This window comes from Plutella xylostella, chromosome 16 (assembly GCF_932276165.1).
Source record: "Plutella xylostella chromosome 16, ilPluXylo3.1, whole genome shotgun sequence".
In the NCBI taxonomy this organism is placed as follows: Eukaryota; Metazoa; Arthropoda; class Insecta; order Lepidoptera; family Plutellidae; genus Plutella; species Plutella xylostella.
In genome coordinates, this window is record NC_063996.1 from 2,912,575 (window position 1) to 2,927,703 (window position 15,129).

Consider the following 15,129-nt stretch of genomic DNA (forward strand, 5'->3'; position numbering starts at 1 on the left):
CTGACCCCTGACTTGCTGACCATTGCTTCGTGGAGCAATTACTCGTAAACCCCATCAACGGTATCTCCAAAGTTTTATGTCTAAGTGGTTAGATTTGCAATTACTTATACGATACGAAATTTCAGTGAATACAAGAATTAAATTGAATATTTTAGCACTAGCTTACTATAAACTCAGCTACTATTATTAGATTGGCTGCCAACACTGATAGGCATCTGTCATTAAAAGCTAATGAAAAATTCAACGCTGAAATCGGATCAGAAGTAAGTGATAGCTGCTCTAATACCTCTAGTGCTAATGACAAATTTCTTACTTGGTAGGTTTTTGCCGCCTACACAATGCTTGCTCATTACAGCAGAAAAACGACACCATTCAATGGCGTGGCGTGCCGCTTGGCTCAATGACTTACCAACAGTCTAACATTTCACGTAGGTAAAACTAAGGTAATATTTCGTCAACTTTGAATTAAACTTGTAATTCAGCAGATGGAAGCTGTAATAGGTTTTTTGGCTAATTTACGTTTCGAAATTAGATTAGACTTATACTATAATATATTTATAGATGTAAAATATTGTCTAATATGCACTAGGCATGGCTAGGCACTAGCAAGACATACAAACGCGTAGAGAACTATACATACTGGTTCAAAGGAATAATACTCTCACGGGCAATGTAAAAGGTCCACGACTCACAAAATTTCGACACCAAACCCAATTTTTTCAAAGATTTCATTTAAAATTTTTAATAAAATGTTATAGTTTTTCGTTGATTATATGTATCCTTATGCTCTGTTATCGTCTGCTGGCTTAACAAAATCTAAGAAGATGAAAATTGGTTGGTATATTTTTAAGGTGACGATATCCCAGATGCCATTGATTTTTCTTTATCGATTATTTAGAAAACAAACACGAAATGCGGAAGCGGACGCAAAGCAAAGTTATTCTTGATGAAAATAGAAATAGTAAGGAATTGTAGACATTACGGTTTTTTCACAATGCGGAGTCTGAACGTGAATATTTTATTTTCAAAACAGTGGATAAGGAAACACCAGCGTCTTCTTCTATTCTTAATCATTATAATTAGTCATCCGCTATGCTAAAACACAACTAGAATCCGTTAATTCAGCCATCAAGTGATCGTAAATCAAAATCATCACTTTATTTATCAACAACGGTAAACGGAATACAGGTATATGAAATATTAATGTATTTTACAGCATTCTCGCACACGGTGGTATGTTTATGCGTTTTAAATTATTTCAAATATGAACGAATCGTGGTCGTGATTATTATTTATGGAGTCATGCCTTGTTTAAACTGATGATTGTATTTTTTGTGATAAGTGTGTTTTTCTTATTTATGATGTTAATAAGTCGTTTTTTTTGCCTGGATAATAACAATATTATACACTCATGGGTAATGAAAAAGTTCCATTGACAAAATCACCAAATTACTTCTAAACGAAAAATCTAACTTCTGCAATATTTATGTACATATTACGATGCACCAGAATATTACCAACGAAAAATTTAAATATTTTGTACAACTTTCCCATTAAATGACTTAAAAAATTAGGGCCATTTGGTATCTGCATTTTGTAAGTGGAACTGTTTCTTTGCCCGTGAGTGTAGTTTAAATTTAACAATGAACCAGTAATGTTTTGTACCAAATAGTTACATTGAATTTGTATGTTACCTAGAAAACTGGCCCTGAGGGGGAGCGTAAGAAATCATAGAACAGAGTTTCCACGTAGTTAGATTTTCGACATGAACCATAATCATGTTTGCATTGCGCTGGCCTTCTGGCTCTCATTTACTCACTGTCAAAGCAATTAAATCTATTAAACACTCCCATGAAAAACCAGTTCAATATTTCCATCCATATCATGGAGGTGTTGATCTCATCATATGCGCGAGGCGTCACCAAGTCTGGAACCCGCGCTATTCAGGTCATTGTCCAATGACCGTAATACATGCCATGTGTTACTAAACACATCACGCACGGTAACACACTACTGCCAATGGTTGTATATGATTATGATCAGCCTGTTATCATCCACTGCTGGACATAGAACTCGCGAAGTCAAAACGAAGTAACATTTACGAAGTAATTAGCGTCAAATTCAATACATTTTTGATCGAAAAACCGTTGTCGTAACAAAATCGCGACAGGGGGTCAGGCCTCTCCCAAGGAGCGCTCCAACATTCTGCCCTCGGCGTTCTTCATCCAGCCACTACCAGCTACTTCTCTAAGGTTGTATCATATGGTAATGGTTGTATCAAAAGTTTGATGCTCTGTAGGGCTATTAAAGCGTCCATCTTTTTTGGAAAAACTGTCAGAAGATGTCTCGAATGGTTGATGTATATTATTGTCACAATGGTTGATTTTGATATGTTAAGCCGGATACACACATGTATCATTTGCCCGATCCGATCACCGTATCCGTCTTCGTTCACTTGGTTAACTTCTACAGTAAGGTGACTTCTAACCCCACTAACGTAATTAACATGGTATGGTGGTATGTTTCCATCCATATATGATCTCAATCATAAAAAGTTCCTTAATTATTGCTAATAAACACTGAATGAGGATAAATCCCTTTTTACTTATTCACTATTCAATATAAACAACTTTGATAATTGCCTCTATTCGCGATCTTAGTCGTTTCCTGTTTTGAATTTTATTTAATCCCAGTGTTATTAATTAAATATCCCACAATTCATTACATTATCATCGTTGTAGCATACATAGGTGTATTCAAGGCAAATATTTTGCAATATTTACGTTACTTCTGTATAACAGAATGTAGGAATTATTACTATGATGATGTACCGTAAAAGTCGTTTGAAATAAATGTTATCGTTTGGTTAACCAAACATTATACCACTGTGAATTATTATCTGTGTGTCTCAATATTAAACTAATTTTGAGTTCAAATAACACAACATTTATATTTTTTGGATTTTCAGTGTTTTATTGGAAACATTGTTTTTTGCTGCTAGCTAAGGGCCGGCTGAAAACCAGCACTGTGGCCTCTCTGGCCACAGCACACGCTGGGCTGGTGCCTTTTTGACGCTCTGGACAGCATCCTAGTTTGTTTGTATTGTTTTCTGTTTTTTTTTCATATATTTTTTTTGTAGTATTCTTTTCTTTTTTGTTTCTGTGTTTATTGTTCAGTGTGTCAAATAAATGTTTCTTTCTTTCTTTCTTTCTTTCTGCTGGACTAACATTAACTTACTTCCACTGCGACGAAAATGTGTTTGAATTTGAAGCTCATCCAAACACAAAAATATTCCGTTCCCAAAAAGGTTGACTCGCTCACGCACCAACGCCATTGAAAGAAATCTTGGCAAAGACGTTCAACTCTTCACAATGCAATACAATTGATACCGCTCGATTTGTATGCGCGGCCGAACCAGCGCGTTTTATTCATGACGCATCATCCGCCACTACAGAATGTGTTGACAGTTAGGTTAGATGCCATCTATCTATACCGGCTGTGTAACGGGCCGTATTGTCACTGTTTCCAAATAGGCTGAATAGGCTCGGGCGCTAAGCGGCTTAAGGAAGCCCGCTTCAATAGGTAAACGTTCGAATCGGCCCGATAGGGATAGTATGATAATGATTTTTTATCGAACGATGGCACGGCCACGAGCTTATTCGTCAAAGCATCTCCTAGTCGATAAACTTTATCATCGTAAAAGCTCGATTATTCTCAGTCTTTAGACAAAAGCTAATACGTCTCGCATTATCCTCTCTTCAATCTTCATAAGTATCATTGAGGGTAAGAGCTTTACGAATGCTATCGGCAGTTTAATGTCTGGTCCTAATGTAATGCACCCCTGAAGTTTAGTATATTTCTCATTGATTTATCATTGATATCGACCGTGCCTTTGATGCTGTTGCCAACACAATATCATTGCGATCCACTTCACTTTTTTAAATAATTCCATAGATATTATAAAATTTCCAGGGAATTTTTTCCATTTATTATAAATTTTACTTAGATGATATAGTCTTGTGTGTCTTATGGGTAGGCAAGACATCTTCGACGAGCCCTATGTCCCTGATTAAGGATCCCAGGACCTGATGATGATGATATTTAACTAATGTATACTTAATTACTTACTTCTTTTGTTCCAGCTCGCAGCCGCCATGTTCAACTTCATGAAGAAGTCGGCGGTGCTGGCCGGCGACCCCGGCTGCGAGGACACCGCCGACAAGGAGAAGCGGAAGAGAGAGAAGAAGGAGAGGAAGGAGAGAGAGAAGCGGGAGAGACTCGCCGCCGGCCTGGAGGAGCCGCTGCGGCTTGAGGAGGTGAGAGAGAGACAAGATTTTTGAGGAAAGATAAACTTTTATGGAGCTGTAACAGAAATGATCATAATCTCTACTTATTAAACGAGACAAAAAATAATCACGAGGCACATAGTATAAAGCGAAGTTGCTTACCGCGTCCGTCTGTCTGTATGTAGCTTGCTTGCATGGTTTTTATATTACCGGAAGTCTTGAGCGGAAGCCTTTTAGAACGGAGAAAAAGTCGCGCAAACCATCTGTTGATATTATAGGCGTTCACGGAAACAAATCTTATCATTTTAGACTACAATTATTTATTTAATTAGCTTTATCCGGGCTTTCATATTTTACACTTATACTTACTTTACTTATTAGAATTTCCAGAATTCAACGCATTTTTGACTCTAAATGATCCATTGTTTTCTTGGTGCAGTAGAAAGCAAAACTCCTAAACTAATGGGAACTTATCGTAAGTGTGTCAAAGCCCAAATATTTGGCCTTCTATCTAACACTTCTAAAGCCACAAACATGAATAATTATCTCCAGTCGCCAAGTCACTGACCTTAGTCATTAAATCATGATTATGAGTTTACAAATTAGCATTCTTGCTCTACGCGTTTACGCCCAAACTTGCTGCCTTATCGCTCACAAAATCTACAGGTGTCGCCGTTTCTTTTCAAATCATACGTATTACGGTATTTTGTTCTTAAGTGCTTTTATTTAGTTATCTTTATACTCTTTTATCCTTACTTCCAATCATTTTTGACCTGATCCTTGATCGCGTAATCGTCCACATTATATGCCTTGTTGAAATTAATTTCGAAGACTGCAGTAAAAATTGCATTATACATAATTATATTTCATTGGATTTTTAAATGTCAGTAGATATGACAAGTCAAGGTTGTGTTAGTTTCGATTTGATACGATCTCTTGATTTGCATTTACTAGGACTTAAATTTCACGTTTATTTCTATCTCTATTAGCATTAGACAAACAGCATGGATATTTATAGTATGAGGTATAGGTATATTCGTTTTCTGTCAGTACACATAAGGTTTGAAAATTGGTTGTATCATATCTATAAAAGTAAAATAAAACTGATTCGCTGATTTTACAGTACAGTACAGGTGAATAAACAGAATAGATCTCCAAAGGACAACATAGTCATCAGACTGTGGTACTAGGAGCGCAGAGTCTCGCAATAGGTCAGCGTTACTCCATCGCAATGTTGGCATCAATGGCATTCAGCTCGATATAACACCGCAGTGCACATAACTTTGACCCCTTCATTTCTACTAGGATGCAGGATACTGTTGCTTCTGTCACGATACTAAAAGTTCATTTTCCTTGACGTTCAAAATCCCCACGGGACTTTGTGTTAAGGTGGATAGTAAGAACATTCAAATTCGGACTTCGTTCATGATGAAATGATTTTGCTGTTTGAAAAGTCGTGTTTAGATTTTTATCTCGAGAATAATCTGAATGAACGATTCAATCCATTAAAGGACTTACAAGTTACAATATGGATTGTATGGCATATAAATAGTTATAGTTATGAGGTGATTTATTTATGTATGAGGTGTATGAGTCATTAATTGTCAATTATGATTTTTCCCATTGATGACCTATATATCTGGAGCGCTACGTCATCACTCTTCCTTATACAACAACTACCGGATAGTTTACCTAAGTTCGTCGGTCCAGCGTGATAGCTTTTTACCATGAATTGTCGAATGAAGACCAGCTTTTAAGTAGAGCTTTAGCTTTAGCACGTCATATAGGTACGTCTACGCCAAATGTTATGCGATACTGCGGCTGGCGATACATTTTAAAGCTCTTATCGTGAAGCTTATATTGATCGTTCAGGCACTTCAATTATGTTACTATATCTTATCATATATCAACAAATTGCAACTCGTGCCAGCCATGAAATAGCAATTAAATGTTTATAAGCATATTATAAAAATTTGCATGTGTTGTCTGCAACTTTGTGGTATATCTTTTATTATTATTATTATCATTTAATCTTTCAGACCCAGCATTGCTGTTCGCTTCGCCCTATTTTGGAAGGGTTTTCTGTGGGAGTTCCGGGATGTAAAGTTCTTATTTCCACTCATCAGTGTCACCTTCGATAGCATCAGCTCTATTATTTTTCTGTAACAGAAACGTTCTGTTACTGACTGTAGATTTTAGATTACCATCAATATTTGTCACAGTAGGCACCAAGTCTACCTTCAGGTCCGTAACCTGAACTCTGTGAGAGCGCAATCGCAATGTCTTCTCATTGGTGCCTCTCACTAGCGTCACGGTGCGTGCCCTCAGGAGGATCACTCTAGCTTCACAACCAACGTACGAGGGTGGTCATGCAATCGGTACGGTTTAATGCCACGGCATAGAGTCCGAAACTTAGTTTTTCGTAAGATAGAATAACCCTTCAGATCCGGCGACTAGACACCGTCACGGCAGCCGTTGCATCGCACCGGGAGAAACAAAATGGGCCACTGTACCACGGGACATGATGGTTCTCGCCAACGATGCAAATCGCATTCGGATTAGGCGTTTTTCTGTAGATGGTCTCCGAAACTCTGTTAAAGAGTAGGAGGTAAACATTTTTTCATATTTCTTAGTTACTATTTCTGTAATCCTATATAGATCTGGATATGGATCTCTGGGTACTGAGCATCCATACTTTACGAATAAAAGCAATTTTCAGTTCTCGGAGCAAGCCAGTTATTATAGTTTTGTTCGTATTTCTTCAGAAAGAAAAAAAAACATCATAATTGTGATTTCAATCAATCAAATTTTGATTGATTGAAAATGTGATTTTTTTATGGTATCTTCGTGGGTAGAGGTTTATTAGGATAGGATTTAATTGAGTGTGCTTTGATTTATTTATTTTTGGAGTATCGTAAAAAGATCACGAGAAAGAAATGGAAAGCATTGATCAAAGTTGGAACTAAATAGCACGGTCTGATCATCCCATCTCCTCAAATGGAAAACTCCACAATATATGATTTTTTACTAAAAGTCTATACTAGTGTTGACAAAAGGCAATTGGTTAGTGCAATGTACATGGATCTTACAAAGGCTTTCGACCTTGTTGATCATAACATACTTGCAAAGAAGCTGTATGCGTATGGTGTAAGAGGTAATGTACTCAATCTCTTAAAATCGTATCTTGAGCATAGAGAACAAATCACAAAAATTAAAAAAATTGATCCTGTTACTAAAACTAGCACGGATTATATTTCAGAAACAGCAGTAGTCAAATATGGGGTACCCCAGGGTAGTGTTTTAGGGCCACTGCTCTTTCTAATATATATAAATGACTTTCCTAAAGCAACAAGCCATCCTGTAGTACTATTTGCAGATGACAGCACAGTAATATTTAGGGGTATTGATAAAAATAAACACGAGAATGACATTCAAGATAATTTAAGTAGTATAATTAATTGGTTATCACTGAATAATTTCATTATAAATATCGAAAAATCCAAAATTATGACATTTACTTCAATATATAATAAAAATGAACCCACTGACATAAATGTGACATATCAAAATAATTCCTTATGTAATGTGAAAAGTCATAAATTTCTAGGATTAGTAATTGACTCTCATTTGACATGGAAACATCAGATTAACGCTGTATGTACTAAATTAAACAAGTTTGCCTTTGCACTTTACATGCTCTCAAAAAAATCAAACCAGGAAACAGTACTAACTGCATATCATGCTTACGTTGTATCCACACTAAGATATGGGATTATATTTTGGGGCAACTCAACAGACAAAGAGAGTGCATTTAAAGCTCAAAAAAGATGTGTCCGAGCAATTTTTAGACTAAAGCAAACTGATACATGCAAACCACATTTCAAAAAACTTAAATTGTTGACATTACCAAGCTTATATATTTATGAAGTTGCAGTATTCGTCAAATCGAATTTAAATAGATTTACAACGTTAAAGAGTAGAAGGCACGAAAATAAACTATGTGCATTCTCGAGGAGGACAGCTCTCTTCGATAATAGTATATTTGGAATGTCTACAAAAATCTTTAACCACTTACCGCAAGATATAAGAGAGACGAATAATATGATACAGTTTAAAAAACAATTAAAAAAACTTCTAGTAGAAAAGACATATTATAATGTACGTGAATTTTTTGCTGACAATTTGTAATATAATATATTATGACTAGCTTTTAATTTTGTAATTTTATTATTAATGGTATGCATGCACCAAATACTCATGTAATAATATTTGTACGCCCCCAAAGGGCAGGATGTAGCTGTACTTATAATTTGTAATAACTTGCCATTTACCTACATTCATGCAAATAAAAATATTCTATTCTATTCTATTCTATTCTAATGTTATACATGTATGTTTGTATAAATCAAATTTTAACACAGGACAAATAAATCAAATATTGTTGTACTAAAAATGAATGACTTACGATTCGATTAGCACTGAAAAATGCCTCGTATTAGATCATAATTATTGTACGCATTTTTTTCAATACTGTGTCAAACATTTACATGAATATTATAACATGCTATGGGTTGACTGGTTTTTAAAGTCTACACAGTATTGTTATTAGACTAACAGGTTACGTTACTGTTTTTTTGTTACCGAAACAGTTAGGCACATTACCATTATAATTAAAATTAATTTGCCCACCTTTCTCTGTATGAAAAACAATACGTTTTGGACATCTTTGTTCGGGCCCGGCAGAGCGGAAAATACCTTCGACCGTGTCATAGTATCTGTGTCTTCCAGTTGTCTTAGCGCCAGCGCCAGTCACCCAGTTTAGACAACTTGAAGGTGAATAGTATTACCTACTTTACTGTTTACAATTATGTTTATGTATTCTCTCAACCTAAAAAGCCACGATGATGTCTAAATGAACGTAGGCTTAAAACACTTAGTATTGTTTATCCTTTCATCGTTTAGTTTTAACTGATTTGTGTCGCCCTCTTAATAGGTTTAAATTTTAAGAGCCTTAAATACGGTACTGCTTTTATAAGTCTTCTGTCTGTCTGTAGGTAACAAATAAATATTTACTACCTACTTATTCCACACAGGTTTTAACAGTTTAGCACCATCAGCAGCGTCATATTACTGGTTTTACTAATTAATCAGTTTTAAATATTCAAATTCTTTAGTCAGCTAATGTACTCTACATTACACACCTAATGAGGTTATCAATTATAATTTTACAGGAATGTGTGGTATATCTGAATTATGTTAGTTTTTTATCTGGTTCCAATAGGAACGAGTTTTTGTCTGTTTTGTAAACACGGCTGGCAGGCGTCGATAGCTATTTGGTGCACTATGATTATCGTAAATAGCTTCATGCCTCGTGATCATGTGAATTATTGCATGCCCAGAGAAAAAGGTAACATTCGTAGCCACATAAGACATAAAAAGAGTGATATATATTTGTATGTGAGCTATAGAAATTGATTTAAAACCCGAGTGCCTCGCGGTCACGATTTGGTGTGTATTTCGCTCGTGAATTGATGATTACTGCACTTATATGGTACTTTTCTAAGAAGAAAACATATCTTTTATTTCTTGTATTTTTTTCTTAGTTGGTATCTATCTATTCTGATAAAGTATATCTGGTAAAGTCTATTGCTAGGGTCGTGTGTAGTGTAAACGAATTATTGCATTGTCCTGTATTGATACATCGATCTCGAAATGGATTGTTTCTAAAATTGATTTTTATTGTGATATTATAATGATTGTAGTTGTTAGTAGATAATTGGTGGTCGAGGCCTCAGGGCCGGGTACGAGGGCCTTTCGCAACGCACTCACTTGACGGGTTTCATCAATGCGATAGGTTGCCTAGATTCCTAGTTACAGCTGGATGTTTTGTTTTGAAATATCTATAATTTGAGGGAAAGGTTTCTGGTATAGTGAATAACTGTTGTTATGTTTCGACTTTCAATTATGATGAAAGTTTAAACCTTACAGAATATTTTATTCGCAATCCTACTGACTTTTACTAGATGGAAGGTCCACCTGCAACGTATTGTTACTTAAAAGACAAATTCTCTAGCTATACCGTTGCCCAATACGCCTTTACTGCATTTGAATAAGTGTACTTAACTCGAGCTCTACATTACCGACCTTGATGTCCGCTGAGCCGCGACCGATTTATTATAACAATTCACTGAGAGCTTATCTTTGTCCGCAGGTCCGGCGGTCGCTGAAGCTGCGGGGCCGACGCAAGGAAAAGGAGAAGCTTCCTTCAGGCATCACGGCCGACTACACGGCGTCCCTGTTCGCGCACCTCGAGCACGACTCCTACTCGTTGCTCCCTACCTCCGGCTCCAACTCCAACCTCAGCGACGACAACCATCTCTCCCTGAGCTACCCCGCACCCGTGTGGAGGGAGAAGAAGGAGGGCGTCCTCCAATCAGACAGCTCAGAAACAAGCCTGAACTCCTTGAACAACCCCAACGCCAACACAAGCCCACGCCAGCTCCCTAACCTGCCCCCTATACCGCCACGACCACCTAAACGAGGCATCTTAAAAGGACCCCGGCTGAGCAACACCAGTTCCAACTCCACAGAAATCAATTTGCAGAGTAACGACACAGTGGACTACGTCAACGGACAAGACCCCAATGTACTGGCCAGGAATACCCAACAGAACGAACTCATGTCGTACGGCATCCCAACGTCTAAGAGTACCTCCTCTAGTGACGATATGCAGCTGCTGCAGAACTTCACCAAGAAGGTGATACACAGTCCAGTCGAGGGGCAGTACAATAACAAGAACACCGCGAATACCCCGTCGATAGTGACCCAGGATGTGGACGAAGCGCCCAAGACGAATGGCAACAGCTACCACGTGACGTCTACGTCTCCCAGCGCAGACTCCCTGACGGATACCACCACTAACTCTTCGTTTGCCACGCCGCCGTTCTCTACGTCCCCGGTTGGAGAGTCCCAGGGCTTCCACCGCTGGTCGCGGACGAGCACCTTTGATGATGTGTACCTGCCTCTGCCGGAGCTGACTCCGCTGCGGCTGCCGAAGCCGAGAGTACTGACTATTCAGAGGCAGAAGGCGCCGAGGAACGACTTCGGCTTCAGCCTCCGCCGCGCTGTCATCCAGGAGCGAGTGTTCATTGGCGAACAGAACGGTCACTCGGAAGCCAACGGATTGACCAATGGGAATTCTTTGAAACACAACGGGACCAATGGGGTGTCGAGTAAGGTGACGTACAAAGCGGTGATATTGGCCGAGCCGGGCTCGTACCCTGGTTCAAGTGAGATGGGTCTGCTGCCTGGTGACCGCCTGCTCGAGGTGAACGGCGTCAGCGTCGAAGACAAGAACAGAGAGGAGGTCATCGAACTCATCAAGAGCAGCCAAGACTTCGTTACAATAAAGGTGAGTTTCTTGAACTAGGCGTGCGTTAATTTAATTGTATTCTTAAATATTCACGCTCATATCCGAGCGTTGCTTGTTAAAAACGAGACGGCAACAGTTATGATTACGAGGCAACCCGTTAATTTTGATGATTCAGTCATTCGGTGTGTTCAAGCTACAAATTGTTTACAAAAGAGCTAGGCAGGTTTTTTGGTACAAACGATTTGTGAAGTTATAAATTATAATACATACCATAGTGTGTATAACATTCCTTCTGTAGGTATTTATTCAACAATGTGGATAAATTTTCTGTGCCAGTAATCAACAGCTGGTTTGAAAATAAATATGTGCCTACTCAATGGCGCAATACAAACAGGGTGGTTTCGTTTATATTTTAAAATGTTTTTTTTTGAGTCAGAGTATAAAACAGAGAGTAATCTTTATTGATTATGTATTCATTAACTTAATGAAAACATGCGTGTTGACCGACAACTTTCCCGTCGCCATCGCCAGTGTCCACGGGAAACCACTTTCCTACTCGATAGTGCACATAGATACTTGTCTATATACTTCATCAGCAGTATATACCTACGGACATACCATCTGGTAAATTCTAAAAGTGGAATGGATGCGCGTGTAGTTTCTAGCCCTTTTTTATCGTGAATATGTTGCCAGATCCATTTTATATAATTTTACAGGAGACTAGTAAATACAGTAACAATTTTGATGTAAAAAGACATTAAAATTTTTAAGCTTCTTCAGCCAGTGTGTCCAGTGTTTTTTTATACGTGTTAATTTTGTAAAATAATACATTATCGACATAAACTGCTTGGTAAAAGTGGTCACAGTTACCCGAATAATGAGCTTAGGTACCTCTACTCACGATACTTCCCATATCTTGCTTTTTAATAAGCTTAAAAATTGTACCGTGCAATTTACATACCGACTGGTTATTGAAAAGAAATTTTGCTTTTAAACCTGATTATGGCTTTTATGATAATTTTTGAGTGCACAGTTCAGATATTGTAACCATTAATTTCACTGTAAATTTACATTATTGTTAAGATAGTGAAGTTAATGAAGTATGGGAAATAAGATTAATGATCGAACTAATCAACGTTTTGATGCCAAGTTTACAAGCACATAAAATCTAAGAGATTCAATTTAAATTAATGATCATATTATGTACGTATAAATTAACCAACCACTCCCAAGAGTAAGGCGTCAAAGAAGCTATCTAAAATCTATTTATCCTCTCAGTACAATCATAGATTCCTGCAAGCGGTTCCAAGTACCAAGGAACTATAGCACATTGCACCTACATTAAATAACAAAGGTACAATAAAATATTACTCATCATGATAAACAATTGAACAAACCACTCCCTAAGTACTAAGGCATCAAAGATTGCAGAAGCTACCCTCTTCTCGGCACAAGCAGTTCAAAGTACCAGGGCACCATAGAGCGTTGCAGCTAAACTCACCACTCACTCCAATTCCAGGTGCAACCAATAGCGGAGCTCTGCGAGCTGTCTCGACGGAGGGCGGCAGACGGTGGCGGTGATGTGGACCTGGACGACAGCAACGTGAGAGCTGGTACCCTCAGCCGCAGCGGCAGCCGCCGGTTCACCAGCACGCAGGTATGTTGACAGAATATAATAGAGTAACTGCCTCTGTGGTCTAGTGGTAGAAGCTTCGCTTCATGACCCAGAGGTCCCGGGTTCGATTCCCGGGTGGGACCATCAATTTGTGTTTCTAAATTGTGGTTCTAAGTTTGGTTAGGACATAGAAGGCTGATCACCTGATGTCCGAAACAGTGAAACGATCCATGCTGTCGGATGGGCATGTAAAGCAGTCGGTCCTGCGCCTAGCTCTCTCCAGTCGTGTCGGTCAATCCGTCCCATTGGGTTATGAGAGTGATGGAACAGAGAGTGCTCCTGTGTACTGCGCACACACTTGGGCACTATAATCTACTCCTGCGTAGATGGCTGATCTCACATGAGATTGGCCGCCGTGGTCGAAATTCGGCTAGGAGGACATTATAATAGAGTACGGCTTTATAGGCCACCACAAATAGAAAAACATACAAAAAAACTTATAAACTAGGAACAATTAAATAGGCGACCTTATCGATAAGAGCGATCTCTTACAGATACTTGTTGCGTAGGAGATAGAGTCTACAGGAAGTGAGTGCTGTGGAAACCAATGCGTCTGTGTAGATCGACATGATTTACGTGGTATAAGAAAGAAATTATTAAAGCTGATTTTACTACTACTACTCCGCTTACTCCAGCGGTCCGAAGTGTATCTTGGCCTCCGACATGATTTCACCTGTAGTTTATTTAATTTATTTTGCTCTCTTATATCTAGAAAGAGTGCCCACATGAAATAATAAAATATACAATATGATCTTTTGATGCAAAAAGTTTAACAATTAACGGACAAGACGCCTTACGTTATTATGCAGACCGAACTTAAAATCCATCGTTTACTTCCCATTAAAATGTGTAATGTTACTCAACACCAGAACAATACTGACAGAAAAACCACAGCTACACACTTACCCGCATGTAATACATCATATCTGTAGTAACACATCCACAATCAATGAGTCCCACGCACGGCCGTAGTATAAACAAGCGATGTTTACCAACACTTGCAGAAAAACGTCAGTCAGCTGGGAATAAGTGCAGTTATACTGAAAGGTGAACGGCCTTTATCATGTTCTGTTGGTATCGCGATACGCCCACTTCGGGTGGCGGCTCGCGACCAATGTTGGCAGATTGGTACTACATGTCAAAGCATTGGCGCAATTTACGCCGAGGGCTTTTACCGCAAGTGCTTCTATGAGTGACGCAGCACATAATTGGCTCTATGTGATGTGGTGTAGCTGCCCGTTTGATTTACCACAGAGGTTGCATAGGTTTTCGGTGTCGTGCTTATTGGCTGCCAGTGTTATAGGCACGATACCGGCTGGAACAAGATAGGTACGAAAAGTTATAGAAAAAGAAAGCGCGACGCAGCTGTTATTATTCTGAGAGTTTATGTGTAAGCAAGAGAAATAAAAATAAAATATTCGTACGCATTGGAATTGTCACAGTAATTAAACCACATCCACAGTGGCATAGTGGGGAGGTGTATCTCTGCGAGGATCTTTCCGGTGATAAACACGTTCATTTTCTGACATACGCACAAAAGCGACTGACACGCATTACTCTGACCCCACGACATTAGCACCACAATAAGCGTCACCCCAAAACGCACTAATCACTGACAAAATGATCCGTTTCGGGTAAATACCTAAAATAACACTTATACCGTTTAGGTTAAGGAACAAGGAGTATGAAGATATTATGTATTGGCAAGTTTTCATTGATATAAGTGAATGAGTCATTGTGTGGGGGACGCCTGGAATGCGCTCAAAGCAAAGTGCACCCGATTGTTTATACAGGGT

At 38.5% G+C, this 15,129-nt stretch overlaps 1 protein-coding gene across 3 annotated transcripts in view; it reads left to right on the plus strand.

The window, feature by feature from the left end:
* LOC105384284 (unconventional myosin-XVIIIa) overlaps positions 1 to 15,129 on the plus strand; it is a 172,907-nt gene that overhangs the window by 14,292 nt on the left and 143,486 nt on the right. For 2 of the 3 annotated variants that reach the window (XM_048626289.1, XM_048626288.1), the window contains exons 2-4: positions 4,143 to 4,316; positions 10,498 to 11,697; positions 13,178 to 13,315. In XM_048626289.1, coding sequence (XP_048482246.1) covers positions 4,155 to 4,316; positions 10,498 to 11,697; positions 13,178 to 13,315 — 1,500 coding nt within the window. In that variant the 5' untranslated portion in view covers positions 4,143 to 4,154. Of the gene's footprint in view, positions 1 to 243; positions 264 to 4,142; positions 4,317 to 10,497; positions 11,698 to 13,177; positions 13,316 to 15,129 lie in introns of those variants that run through there. The other variant, XM_048626290.1, reaches the window with a different exon arrangement.